The 27,776-nt window shown below is 36.7% G+C and overlaps 1 protein-coding gene across 1 annotated transcript; it reads left to right on the plus strand.

Annotated features, from left to right (window-relative positions):
- The first annotated feature begins 273 nt into the window (after positions 1-273).
- Positions 274-21,981, plus strand: LOC122739345 (mitochondrial import inner membrane translocase subunit Tim13-like). Its single transcript, XM_043981121.1, has 2 exons — positions 274-332; positions 21,693-21,981. The coding sequence occupies exons 1-2, from the start codon at positions 274-276 to the stop codon at positions 21,979-21,981; spliced, it is 348 nt and encodes a 115-aa protein (XP_043837056.1).
- The last annotated feature ends 5,795 nt before the right edge of the window (positions 21,982-27,776 follow it).

Below are 27,776 nucleotides of genomic sequence, written 5' to 3' on the forward strand. Positions count from 1 at the left end.
ATAAAACATTTCTTTAATGTAACCTGAGTCAAAATTAGATCATAAAGAATCTCAAAGTCTAGAGAATGGAATTTGGTTTTATTCAACAGATAAAATATGTTTTTGATCCAGAAAGTACATGATCAGACCTATCTAAGACAGCAGTGTGAAAAGTAAATTGAAGAGGAGAAGGACTAGGAAAAGGGAAAACATCTAAGAGGGAATGATAATAATCTAGGTTGAAGATGATGAGGATCTCAAAAAGAGAGGTGGGTATGGAAGAGGAAAGAGGAGATGGAGTTAATAGATATTGTTATGGTGGTGGAGACAATGGGATTTGATCATTTTGGGAGGTGAGAGAACAGCAACTGAGATTTTGATCTTATTGGACTTGAATAGTGATGTTCCCATTATCAAAAATTAGAATATTAAAGAGAAAAGGAAGATTTTAGGGGTGGTGTGATAAAGTTAATTTGGAACATGGTAAGTTTGAGGTATTAGTAGGATATCCAGGTGGAGTTTTCCAATACACAGATGGAAAATTGAAATGATCTTGAATAGGAGATAAAGGATAGTGAGAATAGCACCATAGACTTAGAGATCATCTAAGCAAAACCATTTATTTTAAAGATGAAGGAAGTGAAGTCCAGAGAAGTGGAATGTAACCCTGTACCAAAACCTCTTGGTATGGGACTCTCTCCACATTGATGGAGATGAATGTACTTCCTGACAATAGGAACAGGGTGAAGTTGGAAAGAGGTGGGAGCTTCAGTTCATAGTGAGTCTCTTCTTTGAGGATTCTTCAAGTGAGATTTCCCCTTTGGGACTACCAAGTGAGAATTTTCAAGTCAGCTTCCAGCTTAAAGAGAGAAGCTGGAAGAGACCAACCCTAGTTCAGGTTGATGAAGGAAAAGACTCTTCTTGTGTCTTCCCAGGAAGACACAAGAAGAGCAGGCATTTTTCATCACATTTCTATTCACAGCTTGCTACTCTAGGGATTCGGGGGAATTTCCCCTTGGGTGAAAGGTAAAATACTCTCTCTTTGCTGAACTGTTATCTTGATCCCAATGGGGGAGCGCCTTCACTCTGCATTGTCTACTATATATTCTTCTGTGTTTAACTTCTCTGGTTTCTATTTTGCCACGATTTGGATAAATGGACTTCTTTGCTATTCATGTGTGTTCATTGTGAAACTGGAATTAGATGGAAAGGGAGTCAAGTCTTGAATATAGAATTTGGGATTCTGTCTTCCCACCAAAATGAGGAAGTGATGAAATGTTATATGGAACCTAATCATATGCCCTTGAGGAACAGTATTTAAGGGATCAGATTAGTATACTTCTACCACAGTACCCCTTCTCTCTGAGAAGAACAGAGTGGCAGCCTCTGGTTCCAATTTCCTGCTTCCCTTCCTGGGAGGAATGAAAGTCTCTCTTGGAGAAAGGTGGGGGGAGAAGAGGCTAGAGATGTCTATTCTAACTCCCTTTGAGTCACATAAGGACAGTATCCTCAGCACACAGAGGTCCTTTCCACACACATACCCCACCACTTTTATCACTACAGGAGTAATGTTTTCAAGGTAAGATAAGTAGTACATGGGTAAATCATTTAACTACCCTGGGTCTCAGTTTCATCAGTTAAATGGGGATTAGACTAGAACAGAGCTGTCAAGCTACTGCCCAAGGGCTATATGTAGTCACAACACTCCATAGTATGGATTGAACCAAATTAAAATGTAATTATGGGGTAGCTAGATGGCTTAGTGGATAGAGTGCCAGGTCTGGAGTCAGGAAGATTCATCTTCTTGAGTTCAAATCTGGCCTCAGACACTCAGTAGTTATGTGGGGTCATGAAGAGTTGGATATGACTAAAAATGACTGAGCAGTAACAATATCCTTAAATATTTTTCTATTTCTGCTGTCTCTTTCAGATTACTCCTTTGACTCTGAAGCCATCATCTTTCCATAGTATCACACTGCCTTGTCCTCCATCTCCTCACAGCTTTTCTGACCATAACTCTATGCTAGAGAAAGAGAAAGTTACTTTAAATGCCTATTTAGAACATTTTATTATCATCATGACCAGTTCAGTTTTATCGTGTAATCACCATGTACTATTTTACCCATCACCCTGTAGTTTTCCTCACTCCATTAGAATAGAAGCCATTTGGAGGCAAGGACTTTGCTGTTTTCCTCCTTTCTATTCACAGTACCAAGCATGAAATAATCACTTAATAAAGGTCTACTAACTTGATCCCTCCCCACATCAATCTATTTAGACCAATTGAAGCATACAAAGTTTTAACTATAAACATCAACCAAACTAAACTGAACTATTTAAAATGGAAGTTTTTGCTGTACTTAAACATTTTTACAGCTTTTTAAAAAATAATGTAGTAAAAGCTCAATTAGCCAAAATGCTTAGGGACTAGCAGAGGGTATGGAGGCAGAATTCTGGTCAGTTGAAATGTCAGGTTAATTTTAAGCAGAAAATCCATATTTGGACTTTTGGGGGGCAAATATCTAAAAATAAAATGAGCCCACTTTCCTGTTTTAGCAAGTAATAAACATAATCCAATTTTTCTTTGATGACTAGGGATGTTGGAGAGACTCAGAATTCCAAATTCTGAATATTTAATGTTTGCTGAATTAAACTAGATGAAGTACTAGATGAAGAAAGTACAGAAGATCAAGGTACAGGTACTATGACCCAAAATATCTGTGGAATTTCCCTTAAAAAACCTGTTATACATTCCACTTCACTTTTAGGAATTAATTGAAACAGAGAAAAGCAATCCATTTAATTAAGGATTCCAGTTAAGTGGGTTCTAATTAATAAAGTTTCACCATATATAGTTTTCTCTGGCAAACACTTATAAAGACACATGCAGAATTTTCCCTCACTACTAGCTTCACAAACACTTCATCACTATTTCTTCACTACAGAAGCCTAAATGGTCAGATTTAAAATATGAAAGTCACAGTACTATTTTAATCTTTTGTGATGTTTCTCTAATTAAGAAAATATGAGCTCAATATACTCAACAGTTTTCTAGGATTAAGAGTAAAATCAAAGAAATGATGTGGTATGACTCTTACATATTCATTAAAACAATGAAATAAATAATGACTACCCATCCTATAAAATATAATACTTCTTTAGGATATAAAATTCATATTTTGAAAAGACATGACTAACATTCATCTGAAAGCCTTTTAATGACTTCTTTAAAGGTTATATATTTTGTTAAACAAAAATTGATTGGCTATATTTTTAAATGTGTCCTGTTTGACCAAATTTTATGAAATATATTGGGGAACACATTTGTAACACCACATTCTCCCCAGCTTGCACTCATACAGGTTTTGGTCCCCAGAGGGTGTTCTCACATTAACACTATTTTTCTCAATGTTCTGAGGATAACACTAAGTGGCTGGATTTCTAGTATGGTCAGTCATAGACCTGAATCAGGGTCTTTAAAATTTGCAAGGGTCCTGACTCCAGCCCTGAGATTTTCAGGTCCCAAACCCGAAATACTGCACCAACAAACTGGACTATCATTTGATAGGCTCTTCACTAAGCAGACTATTATTTCTTGACATAGTTTCAACAGAATCTCTGATTCTTTCAGTTGATTACAAGATGTTTTTTTATAGTCATCTGCCTTCATGTTATAACCAAACTCATATAATCCCCTCTAATTGATTAAAGACTTATTCATGCATTGTTTATAGTTTATACTTTGTGAAGACATCCTGATGATTGACTGATTCATTTGAAGAGTGGGGCCTTCTATGATTACATGAATTGAAGAAGGCTTGGAACTTTACTCCTTATACAAACATGTATTGTTTTCTTTGAAAATTTCCATATGCTTTATCTGTGTGTGTGTCTTATATGCATTCTTATACTTAACACTGACTCTCTTGGTTTAAGTGGAATTTTTTTCTAATGTATTGATTTTTTTTCACTATTTTTTCTCTTCCTCTTTTTCTTTAAAAACCCTTTGTTATACAAGATGGCTCTTTAGAAAGATGGGGATTTGGGTGCCAAGATGGCAGAGGAAAAACAGTGATTTGCCTGAGCTCTCCCCAAAACCCCTCCAAATACTTTCAAATAATGTCATAAGAAAATTTCTGAAGCACTAGAACCCACAAAAAGGGATGGTAAAATAATTTTCCACTCAAAGACAAATTAGGTCAGCAGGAAAGGTCTGTTATACTGGAGTGAGAGTAGAATGCAGCCCAGCATAGACCCAGCCCAAGTGCAGACCCAGTGCCAGCCACAGCAAACCAGGAATAGGTCTTGGGGGCCTCTGAATCAGCTGCAGTAGTAACTGCTTCTGGAACTCAGCCCACAGAAGGTAAAGGGGTTGAACAATTGGCCAGAAGGAGATTACAGGGATCTCTATGCCAGCACTGAGGCAGGAATCTGTTGTTTTCCCCATACTCAGATCTAGGTCACAGTTTTGGTTGGCTGTTCCAGGCTGGTGAGGAGCACTAGCACACCAGAGCTTGCAGCCACAGTGGAGGAGGACTCTATTCATAGTTCCATGGCACAGAAGCAGGCCTGTGGTTGCTTTCACAACAGAGCACAGGCCAGGAGAATGGTAAACATACCTCTTCTTAAATTATACTACCTTGGAAGAACTAAAAACTTACAAATCCCTAGAAGTATCTCTGAAAACAGCTGTACAAACAACCTGAAGCATGGGACAGTGTGCCCTCCACCCTGGAAGTGCCCCACTTTAACAAAGAGTTAAAAGTTAAGATATAGGCTGGGGAAAAGAGCAAATAGAAAAAATATTCTGACCATAGGAAGTTTCTATGGTTACAAGGAAGATCAAAATACACCCTCAGAAGAAGATAACAAAGTCAAAGCTCCTATATCCAAAGATTCCAAGAAAAATAAGAATTAGTCTCAGGCCATAAAAGGGCTCAAAAAGGACTTTGAAAATAAATTAGGAGAGGTAGAGGAAAAAATGTAAAGAGAAATGAGATTGCTGCAAGAAAATCATGAAAAAAGCCAACAGCTTGGTAAAGGAGCCACAAAAATATACTGAAGTAAATAACATCTTAAAAAACAGACTAGGGCAAATGGTAAAGGAGGTACAAAAGCTCTATGAAGAAAATAATTCCTTTAACAATAGGTTTGAGCAAATGGAAGCTAATGACTATGAGAAATCAAAAAACAATAAAACAAAACCAAAGAATGAAAAAATAGAAGGCAATGTGAAATATCTCACTGGAAAAACAACTGACTTGGAAAATAGATCCAGGAGAGATAATTTCAAAATTATTGGACTACCTGAAATCCATGATCAAAAAAGAGCCTAGACATCATCTTCCAAGAAATTGTCAGGAAAAATTACCCTGATATTCTAGGACCAGAAGGTAAAATAGAAATTGAAAGAATCCACTGATCACATCCTGAAAGAGATAATAAAATGGAAATTCCCAGGAATGTCATAGCCCAATTCCAGAGCTCCCAGGTTAAGAAGAAAATATTTCAAGCATCCAGAAAGAAACAATTCAAGGGGGACGGCTAGGTGGTACAGTGGATAAAGCACTAGCTCTTGATTCAGGAGGACGAGAGTTCAAATCCAGCCTCAGACACTTGACACTTAATAGCTGTGTAACTCTAGCCAAGTCACTTAACTGAAGAAGAAGAATGAGGAGGAGGAGGAGGAGGAGGAGAAGAAGGAGAAAGGGAAGGAGAAGAAGAAACAATTCAAGTATTGTGTAGCCACAGTAAGGATAATACTAGATTTAGCAAATAATAGATTAAAGGATCAAAGGGTTTGGAATATAATATTCCAGAGGGCAAAGGAACTGGGATTACAACCAAGAATCACCTACCCAGAAAAACTGATTATAATACTTCAGGGAGAAAAATGGGAATTCAATGAAAGATAGGACTTTCAGGCATTCTTCATGAAAAGACCTGAGCTGAATAGAAAATTTGACTTTCAAATACAAGACTTTTGAGAAGCATAAAAAGGTAAACAGGAAAAGGAAACCATAAGGGATATTAAAAGCTTAAACTATTTACATTCCTACAGGGGAAGATGATACTTGTAACTCATAAAATTTTCTTATTATTAGGGCACATGGATGTAGTATATTTAGACAGAGGGCACAGGTGTGAGTTGAAAATGCAGGGATGATTTCTTTAAAAAATAAAATTAAAGGGTGAGAAAAGAATGCACTGGGAGAAAGGGAAAGGGAAAGATGGAAAGGGGTACAGTATCTCACGTAAAAGAAGCAGGAAAAAGCTTACAGAGTGGAGGGGAAAATGGGGGAGGTACTTGGAGTGAGTGAACCTTACTTTCATCAGAATTGTCTCAAAGAGGGAATAACATACACACTTATTTGGGTATATTAATCTATCTTACCCTGCAGGAAAGTAGGAGGGGAAGGAAATAAGGGGAAGAGGTTATAGAAGGGAGGGCTGATTGGGGGAGGGAGCAGTCATAAGTGAAACACCTTTGAGGAGAGAAAAGGTAAAAGAAGATAGAGAATAGAGTAAATGACATGGGGAGGGAGTAGGATGGAGGGAAATTCTGTTAGCAATAAAATGTATACAAAGTAACAGCAATACCGTAAGATGATCAGCTGTCATCTTGGCTGTTCTCAGTGGTGCAGTGATCCAGGACAACTCTGAAGGACTTATAAAAAATGCAATCCATCTCCAGAGAAGGAACTGATGGTATCTGAATACAAATTGAAGCATATTTTTTAGTTTCTTTTTCTTAAGGTTTTTTCTGTTTCCTTTTACAACCTGACTAATGTGGAGATGTTTTGCATGACTACACATGTATAACTTATATTGAATTGTTTGTGTTCTTAAGGGGTGGGAAGGAGGGGGGGAAGGAAGAGAATTTGGAACACGAAGTTTTAAAAGTGGACATTAAAATTGTTTATACATATAATTGGGGGAAAATAAAATTCTAAATAAATGAAAAAACAGAAATATGAGGATGCAGGGAACATCTATGAAGTATAAACAAAGATATCAATAGAACCAAAGACATCAATAAAAAAGTGTAATAATTTATACACTGAAACTTAAGGGTTGATACTGATTGTAACTACTAAATGGTCCATCTTTAGCTGCTACAACTGTTTCAGTGAAACATTTTCAACACTTCCATCTACCCCCAGAGTTATTTCCAGAACCCAAGATGATTTGTTTTTTAGGTTCCCTTAACTTTTATGAGATATAATTTCCTTATCTCAAATTGAACATAACTAAGGCTCTATTAGAAAGCATTATCATCAGATATGTATCCAGGACAATTTTCTGAGTGGGATTACTCTATTAATAGATAGGAAAATGTCTCTCTCTCTCTCTCACACACACACACACACACACACACACACACACACACACACACACACACACACACACATACACACATACACTCACATGTTATACCTTGGAATCCGAAATTACTTATTTCCCTATCTAATTATTGAAGAATTATCTGATGCAGCAGTTGTAGATACATTTCTTTAGTAGTAAACCTGGGTCACATGGAAGTAATAATGTTTTCCCAGAAGCAAATTCAGCATAATTTAATGGAGTCTGAAAGACTGGAGTTCAAGTCCAAGCTCTTCTCCTTATTACCTGTGTGATGTGGACAAGTCACTTAACCTCTCTGTAATGTAGGTTCCTCATTTATAAAATGAGCATAACTGTTTATATTATTTACCTTGCAAGTTGGTTGTGAAAATCAAATGAGCTAATACATGTGAGAGTGCTATAAAATGTCATATTAATATGAGCCACTACAATTCTAAAAATTACCTAGTCAGGCATAATCTCTGGATTCTATTTCAGTTTATTTCCAACTATATCTTTTTGAATTGCTCAGACAGACCCAAGGAATGCCTATTATATAGAAGGCATTAGACAATGAGGAATATATAAAGATGTACAAGACATGGTTCTTGCCTTCAGAAACTTTTTCGTTTGTTAGGGTGTTGGGGAAGTGGAGATATACACATACACATTCATACGTATATGTGTCTATATAATATATATAAATACATATACACTCTGTATTCCTCTACTTCCCTCCCAAATTGATAGTTTCTTAGTAAATGTGTGTATATACACACATAGAATATACATATACATACATACATACATACATACATACATACATACATATATATATATACATATAAATTGGGGAATTAGAATGGGCCCTTATTGTGCAAGTTCTGTGTGCCCTTGGTTTAGTGGGGTTGTTTCCCTCTGACTCTATTTGCTTAGTACATAGCCTTTGAGCTAATTAAGTCTGCCTTATTAACCAATAGGGAAGTATACTCATAAGGGCACATAAATGATGGTTCTGAGAAGCTCCAGCAATCTCTCAAGTTTACCTCAGATTTGTAAGGTGATAGTAATAATCACCCTGGGGAACCAGCCTGCCTGTGAGAATGGGAATTGAGGAAGTAGCCCCAAGATATGTGTGATACATATAACAAGTACATAGAGATAGAGATGATAGAGATAGATAATAGAGATAGAGATGATAAATAGATTAGATAGATGATAGATAGAATTGATATAGATTAGATAGATGATATAGATATATACACATGTATTACATATAACAATTTCTTAAGTACTCATTATGCAACAAGTTAATTGAAGAAACAAGAATATGTCAAATTAGTGACAATAAATGAAATGGGAGATCAAAGCAGGAAGAGAGATCAGAGTAATCAAGAAAGGTAGATTTTTATGAGAACGTACTAAATAGATGAATAGGACAGAGGGTATTCAAGGCAAGGAGAGTTAGATGAGTAGAGATGGAACACTGGGAATATTCAAGGTGTGTCTGAAGGATAATGAGTATACTCAGTTAAAATGGAGGATAAATGTAGTGGGCATAGCAAAAGGTCAGTTTGGAAAAGGATATTGCAACTAAATTACATGGGGCCTATAATTTGAGGATAAGGAGGTCTCACAGACTTCAGTGGATAGCAGTCTGTTGAATGTTTTTGAGGAGTGGTACAATACTATGGTGCAAAATGTTTTAGGAATACTTACCTAAGAATGGTATCTACAGAAAAGATTCAGAGTGGATTCATGCAGAAATGTTATTGTGATAGACTTGATGATAGAAGGAGGTGGCTGTCTTGTGGAAGATAGATTAGTCTTATCCTGCTCAGCCCCAGGGGATAAAAATGGGAGCAATTGGTAGAGGTTGCAAAGAGACAAATTTAGGCTTGGTGTCAGAAAATAACTTCTTTACAATTAGAGTTGTACTAAGTTCAGTGGGCTGCCTTGGAAGGTGAAAGATTTCCCCCTTATTAGAGGTCTGCAAACAAAGACTAGAGGACCACTTGCCAGATATGTTGTAGTGGAGATTCTTTTTTGTGGAGAATTTGGAAAAGAGATGACCACTGAGGTCCCTTCCAAACCTGAGACTCTATGAAAGAATATTGGTGCTGAAACTCTAGGTATAAACTCAAAAATTAGGAAATTCATGGAAAGGGGGACACCCTCTGAGCTGCTATGCATGTATTCTTGAGGTCTATTATAATGTAGTTCTGTGTTCATTTATCTTTTCATTTTCACAAAAAGGAAAACAACTTCAAAACTGAGCCCCAGTTTCAACCAGCATACCTCAGATCACTAGCGTTAATGGGTCACGTCCCTGGAGGGCTCTGCATTTAGAAAAGGCTGTTTGCACATGCGAAAAGGGCTAATACATTTTGTCTAAGTCCCTGAAACAATTGATGTACTCCAGTATGGTGTATGCTTTTTATAATTACACCAGAAGAAAGCATTCTTTATGGAAATAAATGTGCTTTTTAAAAACACATTTCTGAAAAGTAGTGAGCAAGGCATTAATAACAAACTGAAATGATAAACAGAATGGAAGTCTGAGAAAAATTCTATATTTGTATTATACAGGCATTGTTTTCATTCCTGGCACCTTATTTTTCATGTACATAAAGAGAAAGCAAGCTACAGCAGGGTGAGACAAAGATCAATGCTGAATGTATTACTTGGCACTGGTCAGACTCAGTTTAATAAGAAAAAAATTGATCCATTAAGCTAAACCTAATTCTTGGACCAAAATGGTTGAAATCTCTTCTTTATATTGCTAGCTTCATAAAGACCTATAATATTTGGAAGAAACAACTCAGGGCTGAGTTTAATAAGATTAAATGTATTGCAAATATACTTAACAAGAATCTATCAAGTTGTTAATGATTGCTATTAATATCAAACAATTTTTGTATAGAATTTTTTATTAGGGTAGTTGTAAAATATAGCCATAAGAAATGCAATATAAAAAGGTTTTCAGGTAATTTGTAACAGCTACAATTGCAGAACCCAAATCTTAACCTACAAGATATAGTAATTTATTTTATCAATCCAGCCTCTAACAGAAGTGCAATTCAATTTGTAAAGTATTTAAGGGCCAGTCATTAGGACAATATAGCTAAGTTCAGATGTACTGAATCTATGTTGGGCAGGTATGTTGTTATATGTAGCATAACAGGAATGTGGGTGTAATTTTTTTTGGTCACTACAATCCAAATTCTTTTGTGAAAACATCAAACTGACTTCTAGGACATGAGTTTTCTAGAGTTAAAATGGCTTCAGTCTTATGTTAGATTGTGGGGAGGGGTGTAAAGTAACAGAGATACCCCATTGTCAGAATTTTAGGACCAAACCGCATATAAGTATATGTGAATCACAGTCTTGAAGAGCTAGAAAGGACCTTAGAGATCATATAGTCCAACCCTGTTACTTTATAGATGAGGAAACTGAGGTGCAGAGAGAACCAGGGATTTTTTTTTTCACATTCTGCATGAGAAAACCACCAGCTGCTTCTATTTGGGAATATTCGTCACATTTTTTTTTTATGTTCACTAGATTTAAAAGTACACTGTAGCTATAGTAATGTCTAATCTAGGTAGGCAAAGGAAATTGAGACACACACATATCCAGGCAATTCAATCAACAAAGACAGAAACATGAAATATATATTCACCTCAAATTCTTTTCTTTTTGCCTCAAGAACTGAGACTTCTATCAAAATGATCCAAATAATTGCTTCAGTCATCTTTGTCCTATCTGTACAGACATGACACAACTGCTACATTTCAGTAAAAGTTACATGAAGAGTTAGTGTTTACAAACATTTTGATCAAGTTGGGATTTACCAATAGCAACTAAAAAGGGCCATAAAATTATTTAGTATAGAAACGATCCATATTTCAATCACTCATGAGAATATTTGAGATCATAACATACACACACATGCACAACTGAAACAAAAGCAGCTTTTTAATGCTATCAGTATATCAAATCAGATAAGAAAACAAAACTATGTCATTGGACTTATTAAAATGAGAGAATCCATGACAGCTTGCAAAAAGGGTGATGGGCTACCTGTCCTTTTACCTCTAGGGCAACAATTTAAATCTTCCTCCATATCAGGAGTGAGAAAAAATTGTTTCCTCCTAACAGCTGTCCAGTGTTCTATGCAAAATGAATAGGTGGTCTCAGTTCACTTCCTGGTAGATAGATGTTCACATTATAGAATTGTCACCAAGGAGAGAGGCCAGGAACTAAAAGATTATTGGAGGAGGGGGGTGGGGAGAGGGTGGGAGAAACCACCATCTGATTCACTATACAATGCTGGAAAGGTAGGGAGCTTATGAATGCATTTCAGCTCACAGAGTGCTGATCAGGTGTACTTTACAGTTACTGAATTCATTATAATAAACAACTAAACACAGCATGGGCATATGCTTATAGACTCAAAACACCCTGCCTGAGCAATATTGCAAGAGAATACACAGACAGCATAAAATAGCTTTCTAAATTATAATCCTAGAATATTTTTTAACTACAAAGTACTTTTAGAGAATCCCAAATTGGTTTCTAAGCATAGAAAGCTTTTCTTGGTAGCTATCTTAATAGTGATTTAAAAAATATATATGCATATATATATATATATATATATATATACCTATACATATATATTCCAACTTAGATTGATCTATTTTCTAATACTTCATCCAAAGGATATAATGTGGTCCACTCTCTAATTTACTTTTAAAGATATCCTTTCAGAAGATGAAGTAACCAAAAGATATTGAAAATCCAAAGTAAATTACATCCTACTGGTTAGACTTCCCTGAAGGAATGGACTACACCCCCTGTAATCCGCTCAGCTCACATCTAATAGACAGGGGATTCAGTTCTATCTTAATCTTTCCTAAACTGTGACTCTCTTTTACCACACAACATTTGTCTTCAGGACATCTATCAAATATTTAGTGTATCTTCTAACCAAATTAAATTTCCTATTAAATTACAAGCCACATTATGAATCAGAACTTTAAAATATATGTAAAATCCAATAGTATTTTGTGATACTTATCAAAGCTCATAAAAGGGATGCTCTGGAAAATGGTTTTGCATCCTATCTGAACCTGTGAACAAATGATTTGCATGTTGCACAGCTACCCCCATTTTCTTCCTACTAGTTTTCCTATAAGATTGCAAATGAAACATAAATTGTCAATGTGAACAAGGAACTAAAAATGCCAGAAATGGAAATCAACACACCTCTTCCAGATGGTTTCAACACACAAAAAAATGACCACAACTGGCCTCTTAATGGTCTAGTAAAAGGAGTGAAGATCAGTAAGTAAACCTGAGTTCTCCTGGATCTGTATCAATTACAGACATAATCCTGGCCTCGTTTTCCTCACCTATAAACTAAGAGGGTTAGAAGGGAAAATAGGGGGTTTTGACATAATGAGCTTGTTTCTTTTTAATATTTATGTAACATATTGCTTTCTTGTATAATCCTATGTAGCTGTTTGTGTGTTGTTAAAGTCATGATTAAGAGAAGAGATCTAATATTCACCAGATGGCTTCCAAAGGGAACCATGACAAAATGACTGAGAACCTCCATACTAGACAATCTCTAGGCACAAAGTTCTAAAATTCAGTCATTCAATTGTAGGACCCAAAACAAGAGAAGTATCAGTAAACACACACAAGTAATGTGTGTGTGTGTGGGAAGGCAAGAGGATATTTATGCTAATATCAGGAAATTATGCAAATTATGGAAAGAGGTAGTGGGCATTAAGAAAATAAGACTAATTTTATAACTCCCTTTGTGAGAGAATATGGACACGGGCCAGTGGCACTTGTAAACCTTCACAGAAGATAAGTAATGTAATTTTACCAATGGAGATGAACTAAGTGGCTAAGGATATTATGTTTTGATTGGGGATGAAATGGTTGGCTCCGTTTGTTGGGTCTTAGTCACTCCTTGCGCAAGTCCTGGAAAAGAGAACCTAAAGACCTCCTTGGCACTTTTGATTCTTTTTTTTTCCTTTTCAGAGGAAAAACCAGAAAGCAACAGAAATAAGGATGAACCTAGGCCCAAGATCTTTCTTCTTTCCTCTCATGCAAGAGCTGCTAATAGCTGCCTTAAAATACATGAATATAGAAGCTGAATTTGCTTTTACCTACATATTGCAAGAAGAGAACTCCTGGACACCAAATTTAGTGATCCAGCTATCTAGAGAATGAAGAAAGGGAGTTTTTGAGGAGCTCTTGTCTCTTGAAGAAAAGAGGACTGTACATGACCCTTGGGCCTAGAAGAATAATAAGCAACTAAAATCATGACGAAAGGGAGAAAAAGACCCAGATTTTGTATATGAAATTACCATACTTGGACAGTACAAGACTAATAGGAAAGGAAGTTACCTCTCTTGCCATTCCAAGTCTGTTTCCCTTGCAGGGAAGTCCAAAACTTCAAGGCAGTATACTCAGGATTGATACTTTATGGGTCTCTGCAAAGAAAGGGGCTCACTGGAATGTTAGGGATTTGATTATCTAGCAATCCCAACCATATTTCCCTTCTGAAGTGGCAGAAGTTGGTACTATGAATCAGGAAGACTGTTTAGACCTTGAGAAGAATATGGGACTCAATAGAGAGGAAAGGGGAATGAACTTTTATGAGTCCTGCTTGCTATTTTTACATGTTCTGTATGGTGGGATAAAGGCTTTTGTATCCAATACATACATTATAGCTCACATCTTCATCTCTATAGAGATGAACTGTAATTGGCTCTGAGCTGTAGATTTCTGAGAAGCAGCTCTGAGTCAGGGAAAAATGTCTAAGAGATCAGAATATTTAGGGTAGCCCTCAAGATTTAACCCAGTCCATGTGTCTATGTAAGCCCATAGTCATGGATGCTAGTCTAGAACTGCCCTTCCTTGTCTACTACCCTCTCCTTAGTAAGTAGATTAAATGCTTGTTAGCTAAAAAGGTGCTTTCTGGACCCTTTCAGCATCCTCATTGTGACAACTGCTTTAATTATTTAAATCTTTCTAGAAAAGTATAATAATCAGAATCAATGACATCAATTATTTCCCATTTTTCTGAGTTAGTAGTTTGTTTAATTAGGTCATGTTGAAACTGCTACAATTACAGGGGTACTTTCTCACCTTTATCCCTTTTTTCCTAATTTGGTATTATTTTTGATGCTCACACTAACCAGCCAAAGATGTGATTTTACAAAGACAGATGATTCTGTAATAACTGCTGTATCTATAACCAGTTCAATTAAACTCAACTCAATAAGCATGTGTTAAGTTCTTTCTATAAGTCCTGAGGATAATTTTTTTTAAAATAGCTCTTACCCTCAAGAAGCTTAATAGTTAGTTGTTGTTTTTCTGTTAATATAAAGCCAGTTTTAAGGAGAAAAAAATAAGCTTAAGGCTATTTAATTATAGTTATCAATCTAGACTCAAAATAAGGGAGAAAAAAATATATCACCTCTTCTTTGTAGAGATCTACTATGATTGTAGAACAAGGCATATATAGCCACATTCAGTTGAGTTGTTGGTTAGTTGTACTGAACTGCTTTTTTCTCTATTTTTTTTACAAGGGATGGCTCTCTGGAGAGAGGAGGAAGGAGGAACATATTTCAAAATTAATATAATATTTTAAAAGATTAACAAAAATTTTTAAATATATAATCAATTTTAATGTATTATGATGCTCATTAATTGCTATATATAGAACTTCCTAATTATTTTAAAGCATTCATGATAAACAGAAATGAGACTTTTTAATAGTCATTATGCCTTTGCTTCTTTTCTTATTTTCTTTTAAACCATAGTTTTTAATGATTTTCATCATCTTTCCTTTTCCCCATGTTTTAAAAATGAAATTGTCGAGATTTAAAATATCTCAACTTACTTTGGAGAAAATATTGAGTTAATCTTGGTCTATTCATTCTATGTTCTTCCTTAAGGAAGTACATTTTGGAGTTTAGAAGGAAAAAAACAATTAATATCCTATGGTTTAAGATTCTAAAAGGAAGGTCAGTTCACAGGGTATGAGATATTGTCAAGAACAAAATTCTGACAACACCAAAATAAATTATTTCAAATGAAAAAGAATTTAAGTTATCTAAAAAGACCAATGAACTGCACAGGGAAACAAATGATCAATTTAGATTTTTTAAAGGTATATATGGAAGATGAAATGAAAATGAGGATGAATTCCAGAGTGGTAAGGCATGAAAGAATGTCAGGAAGGATAAAGCATTCAGTGAGATGAGGCTTTTAATAAATGGCATAAAACAATAGAAAGTGCTAAGAAAAGAAAGAAAGAAAAAAGGAAGGAAGGGAGGGAGGGAGGAAGAAAGAGAAAGAGTGATGTTGGAGGAAATGGGGAAGATCATGGATGGCCTAGGATTTCTGTTTTGGGTAGATGATAATATTATAAAGCACAGAGAAAAGATAGAATTACATGAGTGTTATTTTGCCTCAGTCTTCTCCATCAAGGAGGATGAACTTCAAGTAACAAATGATAAAATAAAAATAGTTAACAAGTTATTGAAATCCAAGATAAGTAAGTTCAAGTCACCAGGTCCATACAAACTAAACCTCAGAGTACTAAAAGAACCTTTGGATATGATTATTAAATCATTGCCAGTGATCTTTGAAACAATTTGGAGAACAGAAGGGGGCAAATTCATTTCCAGTTTTCAAAAAGGCAAAATAAGATGGAGTTTAAAAACTATAGGCAAGGATCCTGCCTTGCAATTCCAGGAAAGATTCTCAAAAGAATTGTTAAAAGCATTATTTGTCTATTTGGACAAAAATATTTCTAGCAATTCTCTTTGTGGTGGCTAAGAATTGGACATGAAAGGAATGTCCATCATTTGAGGAATGTCTAAACAAGCTGCAGTATATGATTGTGATGGAATATTTCTGTGCTATAAGAAATGAAAGGCAGGATGATTTCAGAAAGGCTTCGAAAGATTTGTATGAACTGATATTTAGTAAAATGAGCAGAACCAGGATATCATTGTATACAGTAAAATCAATATTATTTAATGAACTGTGAATGACAACTATTTTTAGCAATACAATGATCCAAGACAATCCCAAAAAAGCTAATGATGAAGCATACTATCCACCTCCAAAGAAAGAACTGATATTGATTGAACACAGACCAAAGCATGCTATTTTGCACTTTATTTCTTTCATTTTTTTGTTTTCTAGTACAAAATTACTAATATGGTTATGTTTTTACATAATTACACATGAATAGCCTATATCTGGATGCTCACTGCCTTAGGGAGGTGACAGGGGAGGGAGGAAAGGAGAGCTAAAATTTGGAACTCAAAACTTTAAATAAAAATATTTATTATAAAAAAACTTAAAGGATGGTTTGTGAGAATTTAGAAAGCAAATCCTCAAGATCCACAAGCTAGAATGCATTCATTAAGAATGAGTCATAATGTTTTACTTTGTTACAAGGAATAAATGACCAGGAAAAAGGAGAGAGGGTTATATCTGGGCAGTTTTCTTTGTTATTGTACCATCATTCAGTCATGTCCAACTCTTCATGACCCCAAATCTGGAAATAACTATGATGTAAAATCAAAGAGCATCAATAAAAGTGGGTGTTTTAAAAAAAACATGATAGGCTAACTTTATTTTCCTTTTAAAATTCTAATCCTAATGATTAGCAGATTTTTGATGAATTAGGGAGGGGAAAATAATAAACAATGTCTAGATGGATTTCAGTAGGCAATGAACAAAATCTCTTGTGATTTCCATTGTGTGAATGAGATGGAAAATATCCATGTATAGGTGGATTCTAAACCAGTTGGAAAAATAGACACAAACAACTCCCAAAGTGATTCATGTATCAGCAGAGGGAAGTGTCTAAGGGAGTGTCATAGAATTCTATCCTTAACCCTACTTTGTTCAACCTTTTATTTAGGCGCTGATTTGGACTAAGGAATAGGTGGCATGCTTATCAACTTTTCAGAAATTTTGAAAGATTAAAGGCATAATTAGCATAATGGATGAGAGAATCTGAATCCAAAATAATAGTGAACCATCTAATAAGACAATAATTGGGATAAATGTAAAGCCCTTTGATTAGATGTAAATAATCAACATCAAAAATAATATATGGGGAGAAATGCTTAGACAATAATTCATTCCAATGCTTTAGTAGAATTCCATTTAACTTTTATTCAACAGAATAATGTAGCAGCCAAATAAGCTAATTCAGTCAACAGCTTCATTAATAGAAGCATAATATACAGAAAAAAGAATGTTATTACTATATGCTATATTGATTAGACTCCGTCTAGACTATTGTTCTCAGTTCTGGGTACATTTTAAAAATGGAACTGACAATATAGAACAAATCAGAGGAAGGCTGTGAGGGGACTTGAAATGGTGGCAAACGAGAATCAGTGGAAAAATTAGATGTTTTTAGCCTAGAGAAGAGATTTAAGGGATATATGAGATTGTAGCAATTTTTAAAGTATTAGAAAGGCTTACATATAAAAGAATTAGACTAAATTTTTGTCATGGCATTAGAGAGAAAAACCTGGGCCAAGAAATAGACCAGAATATAGTGAAGTAGATTTTATCACAGTAGACGGAAAAACTTCCAAGGATATATTTCACATCATCTTCTATTTTTTCATTCTTTTGGTTTTTCTTTATTGTGTCTTGATTTCTCATAAAGTCATTAGCTTCCATTTACTCAATCCTAGTTCTTAAGCAATTATTTTCTTCAGAGAGCTTTTGTATTTCCTTTTCCACTTGGCCAATTTGGCTTTTTAAGCTGATGACACTCTCATTTCTGCATCACTCTCATTTCTCTGTCCATTTTTTCCTATACCTCTCTTACTTTATTTCCAAAGTCCTCTTTGAGTGTTTCTATGGCCTGAGACCAATTCATATTTTTCTTGGAAGCTTTGGATGTAGGAGCTTTGACTTTTGTTGACTTCTTCTGAGAGTGTATTTTGATCTTCTTTGTTACCATAGAAACTTCCTAGGGTCAGCATTTTTTCTGTTTGCTCATTTTCCCAGTCTGTTTCTTGACATTTAACTCCTTCTTAAAGTGGGGCACTGCTTACGGGGCACACTGTCCCAATCTTCAGGGGATCCAAGGTAGTACAATTTAAGGAGAAGCACGTTCACCACTCCCCTGGCCTGTGCTCTGGTCTGCAAGTAACCACAGACCTGCTTGCCCTCTAACCTGGAAGAGAACCCTGTTTCACTGTGGCTGCAAGCTCTGGTGTGCCTGCGCCCCTCCCCCACCTTGGATGCCACCTAAGATTGTGACTCACATCTGAGGAGGGGCAAAACAACAGAGTCTTGCCTCTGCGCCAGAAAAAGACCCCTGTAATCTCCCCCTGGCCAACCTCTCAACCAACTCACTATCTGTGGGCTGAGTTCCAGAAGCAGCTTCTGCCACAGCAATTCAGAAGCTCCCAAGGCCTGATTCTCTGGGGCTGAGGCTGGGTCTGCATGGCACAGCCACAGGTCTGCTCTCCACTCTCACTCTGGTAAAACAGACCTTTCTTGCCGACCCTCAAAGCCAACTTTGAATGGAAAATGATCTCACCCTATCCTTTTATGCTCTAGGAATTGTCTTGTGGCATTATTTGAAGGTATTTGGAGGGATCTTGGGGAAAGCTCTGGGAAGTCATTGCTTTTCCTATGCCCTCTTGGCTCTGCCTCCAAAAAACTTCCTAAAAATCAAAATAAACTACCTGGAAAGCAAGGGCCACATCATTGAATCTTCAATTAGAGAACAGGTGATCATTTGCCATGGATGACAGAGGGGATTTGTGTTTCAGGGGAGGGATTCAGCTAGATGATCTCTGAGGTCCTTTCCACCACTAAAATGATATGAATAGAAAAAAGAATTCATTGGCAATTGGTTATGTCTTATTATACTAAACAAGCTATTACCAAGGAAATTAGGAAGCAGATTTGAAGACGAAGAGCATTCCAAGCATGAGGGATAACCAGTAAAAAAAAAAGTATAGGGGCAGCTAAGTGGCGCAGTGGATAGAGCACCGGCCCTGGATTCAGGAGGACCTGAGTTCAAATCCGGCCTCAGACACTTAACACTTACTAGCTGTGTGACCCTGGGCAAGTCGCTTAACCCCAATTGCCTCACAAAAAAAAAAAAAAAAAAAAAAAAAAAGGATAAGGATGGGAGATGAAGTGTCATTTGTGAGGAAGAGAAAGTAGACTAGTATATCTGGAGAGTAAAAAGTATAAGAATACTGGAAAAATAGGAAAGGCCAGATTAGAAAGAGCTTTAAATGGAAGTTTATGAGATCACCAGGGTAGACAGTATAAGGGGAAAAGATAAGTGGACCCAGCAAAGAGCTTCAGGTGACATGAATGGCTAATAGGTGTGACAAGGATAAAGATTCAGCAAAAGAATCTGAAGAGCCATTAGACAGGAGAAGCAGAAGAGACCACAATCAAGAAAATCTAGTAGACACAGTATCTAGGAAGAGAGAGTGATCAGCAGTGTCAAATTTTGCACAGAGTCAAGAAAGATGAGTACTAAGGAAAGGCCATTAGTTTTGGCATTTAAGAGACCATCAGAGGGGTCAGCTAGGTGGTGCAGTGGAAAAAGCACCGGCCCTGGATTCAGGAGGATCTGAGTTCAAATCCGGCCTCAGACACTTGACACATTCTAGCTGAATGACCCTGGGCAAGTTACTTAATCCTCATGGCCCTGTCCAAAAAAAAAACAAAACATCAGTAACTTTGGAGAGAGCAGTTTCAGTTGAATGATGAGATGCCAGACACATTCAGTCTAAAGGTCTTTTCATCTCAATGGAACATAACTTTTAGGAACCCATAATTACCTCCGTGCCATGATAAGAAAACAGAGCAGAACTTGAGATGATAACATATATTTTTTGAAATTTAACATTTAATGTTGCTGTCTTATGATTCAATTTTCTTTATCTACTATCAAAAATAAAATGCATGCTTAAAGGTTAGGTCATCATCCTTTAAAAATGGAATAGGGATGGGTGGGGGAACAACCTTTTGAGAATAATAAGAAAAAAGTTACCATAGTAAACTATTTTTCAAAAATGAATTTAATGGGGCAGCTAGGTGGCGCAGTGGATAAAGCACAGGCCCTGGATTCAGGAGGTCCTGAGTTCAATTCTGACCTCCAACACTTGACAGTTACTAACTGTGTGACCTTGGACAAGTCACTTAACCCTCAATGCCCCACAAAAAAACAAACAAACAAACAAAAAAATGAGTCTAAATAGATCCCTTACTAAATAGGTCTCCTCCAAATAATAATAATTTTAAAAAAACACACATCAGAGCTAGGGCTCATTCACTCAGTAAAAAGAAAAATGTATGACAACAAATTGGTCCTTTATATAGTATAAAGATTTTTTTTTAAAAAAAAAGAGCAAACCATCAAAATTGACCTAGAGCCACGTACCCTACTTTCAGTTAGTAATCCTCAATGTCCTAATAGAAGGAAATACAAAGGTGGAGGGACTTTGTTAACATTGGTTGTTGTGACAAAAGATAGAAAGAGAAATTATCTTTAAGGAAAACAGGGCCCCCAGTAATTCTTTATTGATCAGAGCCAACAGAGCTTGGATTGCAGCTATGCTGATGGCAAAATAGTCTGCTGAATTTACAGGTATTATGAAAGGGAAAGAATTAAAGGAAATGATTGCCTGTTGATTTTTCAGCAATGCCAACAGCATTTCTGTAGTTGCATATGCATTGTCAACAGTCACCATAACTATCATTCTTGTTAATAAGAAGAAAAGGAAAAAAAAAAACTTTGAATTCAATGACAGAATGAAGACTTTAAGGGAATTTCAACTAAAAAAGCAGTCAGGAATGGTACAGAAATGGACAGTAGAAGGCATCAACTAATTTTTGCCCAAAGGAGTAGGGGAGAGGTAAGTTTCAACCTACAAGGAAGTACAAAGCTAATGAAGGGCAGACACCACAAAGATCATCTAGTAAACACAAAAAGTGTCAAGAAAAGCAAAGATAAGAAGGGAAAGGAAGAACCCAGAAAGAGTTAGGGATAAAACCACAGCAAATTGAAAAGACAAATTCACAAGTATAAAAAAATGGAAGTACACACTAAAGGAAACCTATAATAAGAGTCGTGGGAGAGCAAAGAGTCAGCTTTGAAAAATAAATGTTTACCTTCAATACAAATTACATTTATCTTACATATTCAAAGCTTAGAATAAGGCCGCATGTCAGAATCAAGAACACATTAGCTGGGAGAAAAGATAAGAAAAAAATATATACTACGGGTCAGTGCACGAGGCAGCAGTGGAGGCGCCCGGGTGACTCTGCTTAAGGGCCATTGAGGGCAGCTTCGGCTCAGACCTCGGGGGTGGGGCGGGAGCTGGGGGCGGGAAGCTGGATCCAGGACTCATCATGGAGCAAGTGAAGGTGCAGATCGCCGTGGCCAACGCACGGGAGCTGCCGAACAAGTGTTTACGGAAGTGCATTGAGAATCCCAGCTGCTCCTTAGACAACTCCAAGCAGAAGTGCATTGCGGTGTACATGGATCGGTTCATGGACCCCTGGAATACAGTGTCTCGAGCCTACAACTCAAGGTTACAGCGGGAGCGAGCCAACATGTGAGGCATGTGCTCTTTTTGTGGACATGAAGGAATTCTAGCTGTGTTGTCCAGACCTCAGAGCGACCCGGGCCTAGCCACCAGGGAGCTCATTCTCCTCCCACCCTCCCTTCTGACAAGGTGCTTTGAGAAGGAAAGGCATAAGGCAGGGGCAGAGGGGTGATTCCTGAAATTTGGCTCCATCCCTTGGTGATTCCCCACCCCCTTCTCAACACACTAATAAAAGCCTTGTTTGTGGAGCCTGGATCTCGGCCCTTCTCTAAGGGCCCAGTTCCCCTCTTCTCTGCCATGATAGAGGCCTTTAGGCAAAGGATCAACTATTTGAGGTCACCTGTGGGCCGAGGAAGCTCCTGGTTACCCCCTGGAGGTTCCACACATCGCCTGGCACTGTCATGCACAAATTCTGAGCTGGGCCTTGGCTGTTCCATGGGAAAGGCACTTTTGACTCCCCTGGGTGGGAGACATGCAGCTCATGGGGGGGGGGGAGGGGGGCAAGGGATGTTATTTTCATTCCCTGTCATTTGTCCAGAAAACAGTAAATTGCTGCCTGTGATACCTATATATATATATATATATATATGTGTGTGTGTGTGTGTGTGTGTGTGTGTGTGTGTGTATATATATATATATACATATATCTGTTTGTATGTGTGTATGCATATGTGTGTGTGTATACATATATATGTGTATATAAGTAAAAGAAAGGAGAGTTTCAAATGCAATTCACTCAGGTAGGTTTTAGAAAATGTGAAGACAAATGTAACATCATGATAAAAATCAACCCATAAAATGTCAAAGGCAGACCTAATTTGCCAAAACAATAGAATGACTTTCTCTCCCACAATGGGTAAATTGAACTAAGGAGAGATCAATGAATCCCTTGCAATATTTTAAAGAGGAAGACTACATGGCCAAATGCCTCAAAAATCTCAAACATCTCTAGCTTTATTCTAGTATTGTGAGAGAAACACTAATCCAGAGTAGGTGACGGGACACCTAGTGTGATTCAATGAAGGATAAGCAGCATGAACTCCCAGAAAGTAGATCAAGCATAAAATGCTGACAACAGATTGTGAAGAAGTAGGAGGAAAAAAAAATGATGGGTACAAGGAAGACATAGGCAGAGTTTACCTGGACTTCAGAAATTCTTGATAAAATACATGGTAAAAGACTAATAATCTTCAAGGTCAGGAAGTGTGAGAACATAAAATAAAGTGATGAAATTTTTGGAAGATATAAAACTGGCAGGAAAGTCAAGAAAAGGAGAGGGACCATAGCAATAAAATTTAACGTGATGTGGGTATGACTAGGGGAGTGAATTAATGAAATGGCAACCAGTATCAAAGAAGGATCCCAACCCTCACTATTCATATGCTCAAACCAAAATGTTTTGAGAAAAAGAAGTAACAAAAGCATATATGATGCTAAAGTAGTAACTAGGAAAATGAGAGAATGAACTTGTCAATGTGAGATAACATATTTTCTTCATTATATGAAAATAATGAGACTATGCTCATTTAGTTTCATAACAAAGATTTAAGAATGAAGAAAAGAGAGTGTAGTGAGTATAGCTTTGGGTTTGAGTTTGAGTCCTGGTCCTGACCCTTACTAGTTATACCACATTGGCTTGGTGCAATGAAAAGGACTTGGTCCTGGAGTCAAAAGATGTGGTTTTGAATCCAAACTGATGTTTACTGCCTGCATGACCTTGGGCAAGTCACTTACTTTCCCTGGGCCTTAGTTACTATATCTATAAAATGAGGGGGGAGTTGGACTAGATGACTTTTGAGAATCTTTCTAGCTCTAGTTCTTTAATCAACTTTGTCTCTCTGAGCCTCAATTTTCTCATCTGTAATATAAAGACAATAATGGTTGTACTATCTAAATAACAGGGTTGTTGTGAGGTCCAATTCAATTTTATTTATCAAGTGACTGCATACTCCAAAGGCTCATCATGACAAAGGAGACACCCTTAAGTCTCAAAAGCTATGCCAGGTAAGTGTAAGCTCCAGTGGATCCTACCAAGTTGGAAATAATTGAAGTATAGATGAACTAGAGGAGAAGAGGCATTAGAATAAGTATTTGGGTAAAGATCAGAGGAGGAGAAAGAGAAGTGATTTTATCATTGGTATACATTACAAACCACTTGAACAGAAAGAAGAAATAAATGAGGAGTTTGGAAAACAGATTACAAGTCTGGCACAAAGAGTTGATGGAGTAATGGTGGGTCATTTCAATTATCCAAATATCTACTGGAGACAAAAGTAGAGAAGCTGATAACTTCATCTTCTTTATTCTGGAATTGATTCTCAGTAACAGAAAGGAACTAGTTGATGTGCCTAGTGTGAAATGCAATTTAGGTTATGGGAAAACAGATTTTAGAGGGTTCATAAGAAATGTAGGTAAGATCCCATGGTCCCATAGAGTAAAATACTTTGGGGAAGTCAGATCATGAGGGATGAGAGATGATTAAGAATGTAATTCTGAATCCCCAAAAGGAAATAATTCATATAGAAGAGAAAAAATGGGATTTGTTTGAAGAGCCCAATGTGGTTACATGGTGAAGTCATGAACTGCCTTAGAATTCTTTTAAAAAAGAAATGTACAGAAGATAGAAACAAGGCCAGGTAACTGAGAATAAAAGGAAAAGTGTGGCGAGGTCATGTAAAAATACCGTCAGGAATGCTAAAGCTCAGAATGAGCTATGGCCGGTGACAGAAGCTAAGGACAACAAAAAGGAGTGGTTGTTATTTGCTATATTGAAAGAATGAAGATCAAAGAAGGGCTAGGGTAGATGCCACCTTTGGTGGAAGTAGATAGGACAATGGTAAATGACAGAGAGAAAGCAGCTGCTTAATTCTTATTTTCTGTTTGCTCTGCCAAGAAAAATTACCTTTAAACTGGAAATGAGAGAACAAAAGTAGATAATATGAAGGTGATACCCAAGACAAATAAAAAAAAGAGGACAAGAATGCCTTGTTGCCTTTGATGAATTTAAGTCATCTGTCTCAAAAGAATTACATCCTTAGGTCCTGAAAGAACCAACAGTTTTTGATTGATAAGTCTACTATAATTTCTCTTTTAAATAACATAGGAAAAATGCAAGGACAACGATATTGGAGAAGGATGCATGATGTCCTGTCTTGCAAAAAGGGGGTGGAGAAAAGGATCTGCAAAATCTAGGCTAATGAACCTGATTGATTCTTGGGGAAATTATATAATGGGCCATTAAAGAGATGGTGCATGAACATCTAGAAAGTGAATGGTTGTTAAAAATATCTGACAATTTCATCAATAACAAGTTAAACAGGTATTTGCTTTTTTAATAGCATAACTAAAACAAATGCAATGGAAAAGGTTTACTTGCATTTTATCAAAGCTTTTAATAAAGTCTTTCCTATTATTCTTGTGAAAAAAAAATGGAAGGATATGGGCTGTACAATAATACAATCCCATGGATTTAGAATCTGTTGAATGGCCAGACTCAAAGAATAGATATTATTGGCCCCAAAACTAGAAGGCAGGGGATCTCCAATAGAATACCATAAGGACCTGTGATGGCTGCCAGGATTTTTTTAACATTTTTTTAAATCAGTGACATGGATAAAAACATGGCATATTCATCAGATTTGCAGATGACAGAAAGCTGGGGGGAATAGCTGACATACTGGATAACAAAGTCAGTATCCAAAAGTATTTGATAGGCTAGAAAAGTGATGTCAAACCCAAATAGAAATTGGGGGCCACTAAATCATACATAAGGATATGTGTGGGCCACATATTGACTTGGAAAACCACACATGTATAAATAGTTTTATTATTATATCTACACATTAAAATAATTTGTGCATAATGGTAGCCATGTCCAGTGGATTTCTAGCTGAATCTGAGTTAACATATTAACAATATGATATAGTAGCTTAAAAAGTTGATGTGATCTTGAACCACATTAAGAGAGGCATAGTCTGCTCTAATGGGAAGATGAGAGTTCCACTGTACTCTGTGTTCATCAGTCTTCATCTTAAGTATTGCTATCAGTTCTGGGTCCTAGGATTTAGAAAGGAAATTGATAAAAACCTAAAGCCCAGGTCATATGAGTATTGGTGGAAGGAACGGGGTATGATTAGCCAAGAGAAGAATCAGTATGGACATTATAGCTTTCTTCAAGTATGTGAAGGGTCATCTTGTGGGAAAGGGTTTCCATGTGTATAATTTGACCCCAGAAGGCAAAACAAGGATCAATAGGTGAAATATTCAAAGAGGTAAATGTAGGTTTGAAAAGCTTCTAAAGAGCAAGAGCTGTTTAAAAGTGAAAGGAATTGGGGGGGGGTGCAGCAAGGTGGTGCAATGGATAAAGCACCAGCCCTGAATTCAGGAGGACCTGAGTTCAAATTGGGCCTCAGACATTTGGCACTTACTAGCTGTGTGACCCTGGTCAAGTCACTTAACCCTCATTGCCCTGCCCCCCCCAAAAAAAAAGAAAGAAAAGAAAAGGAAAAAAAAGAAAAAAGAAATGGGGGGGGGGCTCCCTTCCCTGAATTTAGGCAGATGCTACATGACGTTCTGTTGGGTCTGTTGCAGCAGGAATTCCTTTTGTGCATGATTTGGACTCCCTGGTTGCTAAAGTTCCTTCCAGAACTCTAATTCTGTGATCTCATGATTTTCTACATGAGGAATCTGAGTTTCAGAGGGCTAAATAACTTGCTGGTAGAACAACTAAGTACCAGGGTTGGGCCAGAAATCTAGTTTCTCTGACTCCCAGCCTTCTTTCCACACTTTCTCTCAATAAATAACTTAGGAAATATCTTATATGTTACTTTTGTTCCAAGAGCTCAAACCTCTTTTTCTACAGATTTAGTCAGAACATCAAATATCTCTGCATTTTATGGAAATCGTCTCATTGATTTTCAGCACACATGTAAAGATATTCCTTTTGTCACTGCCCTGATGAAGACAAGGAGCTCCCATTCTGTTCAGTGACTTGCCCCCAAAAAACCAAAGTCATGAAGCCCTTCTCAAGTACAGTGTTTACAACATATAGACAAATCAGAGGTTTTGCAGCGTTTTATTTCATTGCATTGCAAGTTCCATGAGGGTTTTGGGAAAGGAAAACTTTGGAGTTTACAGTTTTTTGGTTCAGATTTTAAATTTATAGAAGAAATGCAAAGCTTTGAAACCCATGACTCTACCTTAGCCCTGAGTTCATCTGGGATCCAAAAGTCAGACTACTTTAAGTGCTCACAGTTCCTGTTGGAGTTATACATTTTTCAATGTTGACACAAATGGATCTTTGTGGTATTTTTGCACACACAGTGCTAAGTTTAATACTTTAATATATATTTGCGATGTGACTAAATTATACTTTCTCTAGGATCCATCACTTTAATTCCACTGACTTTAGTGCATTTAAGACTTCAATAATAATATAGTACTGCATTAATAAAGGTTGTTTAATTTCTATGAAGGAGGGAAAGGAAAAGGAAAGAACAACTGCATTTACTTTCCAATAAGTATGCCTCCATGGATGTTCCAATGTGAAATTCCACCAAATAGACTGATAGCATGCATTTATAAGATAAGCCATGTATGTGCATCCCTACACACATCTTTATGCCCATTTCAGTCTGAAAATTAGTTCCTGATGCACACTTTATCACGTATAGATTTTGGAAGACTTGTCAAAAGCATTTAAAGTAGAGGATAACATATGGACAACATAGAACTATATATGAACTAACCCTATTCAATGGCAGGAAACCTATCCTAACTATAAATTCAGCCATTTCAAGGTGAACATTC

The sequence above is a fragment of the Dromiciops gliroides genome, chromosome 2 (genome assembly GCF_019393635.1).
Source record: "Dromiciops gliroides isolate mDroGli1 chromosome 2, mDroGli1.pri, whole genome shotgun sequence".
Classification (NCBI taxonomy): domain Eukaryota; kingdom Metazoa; phylum Chordata; class Mammalia; order Microbiotheria; family Microbiotheriidae; genus Dromiciops; species Dromiciops gliroides.

Excerpts from the sequence above, each read along its gene's own strand:
- LOC122739345 (XM_043981121.1), top strand. The coding sequence starts at position 274 with ATGGAGTTAATAGATATTGTTATGGTGGTGGAGACAATGGGATTTGAT. Across the intron at positions 333-21,692 it reads GGATTTGATCATTTTGGGAG|GGCCATTGAGGGCAGCTTCG; the intron begins GTGAGAGAACAG and ends ACTCTGCTTAAG.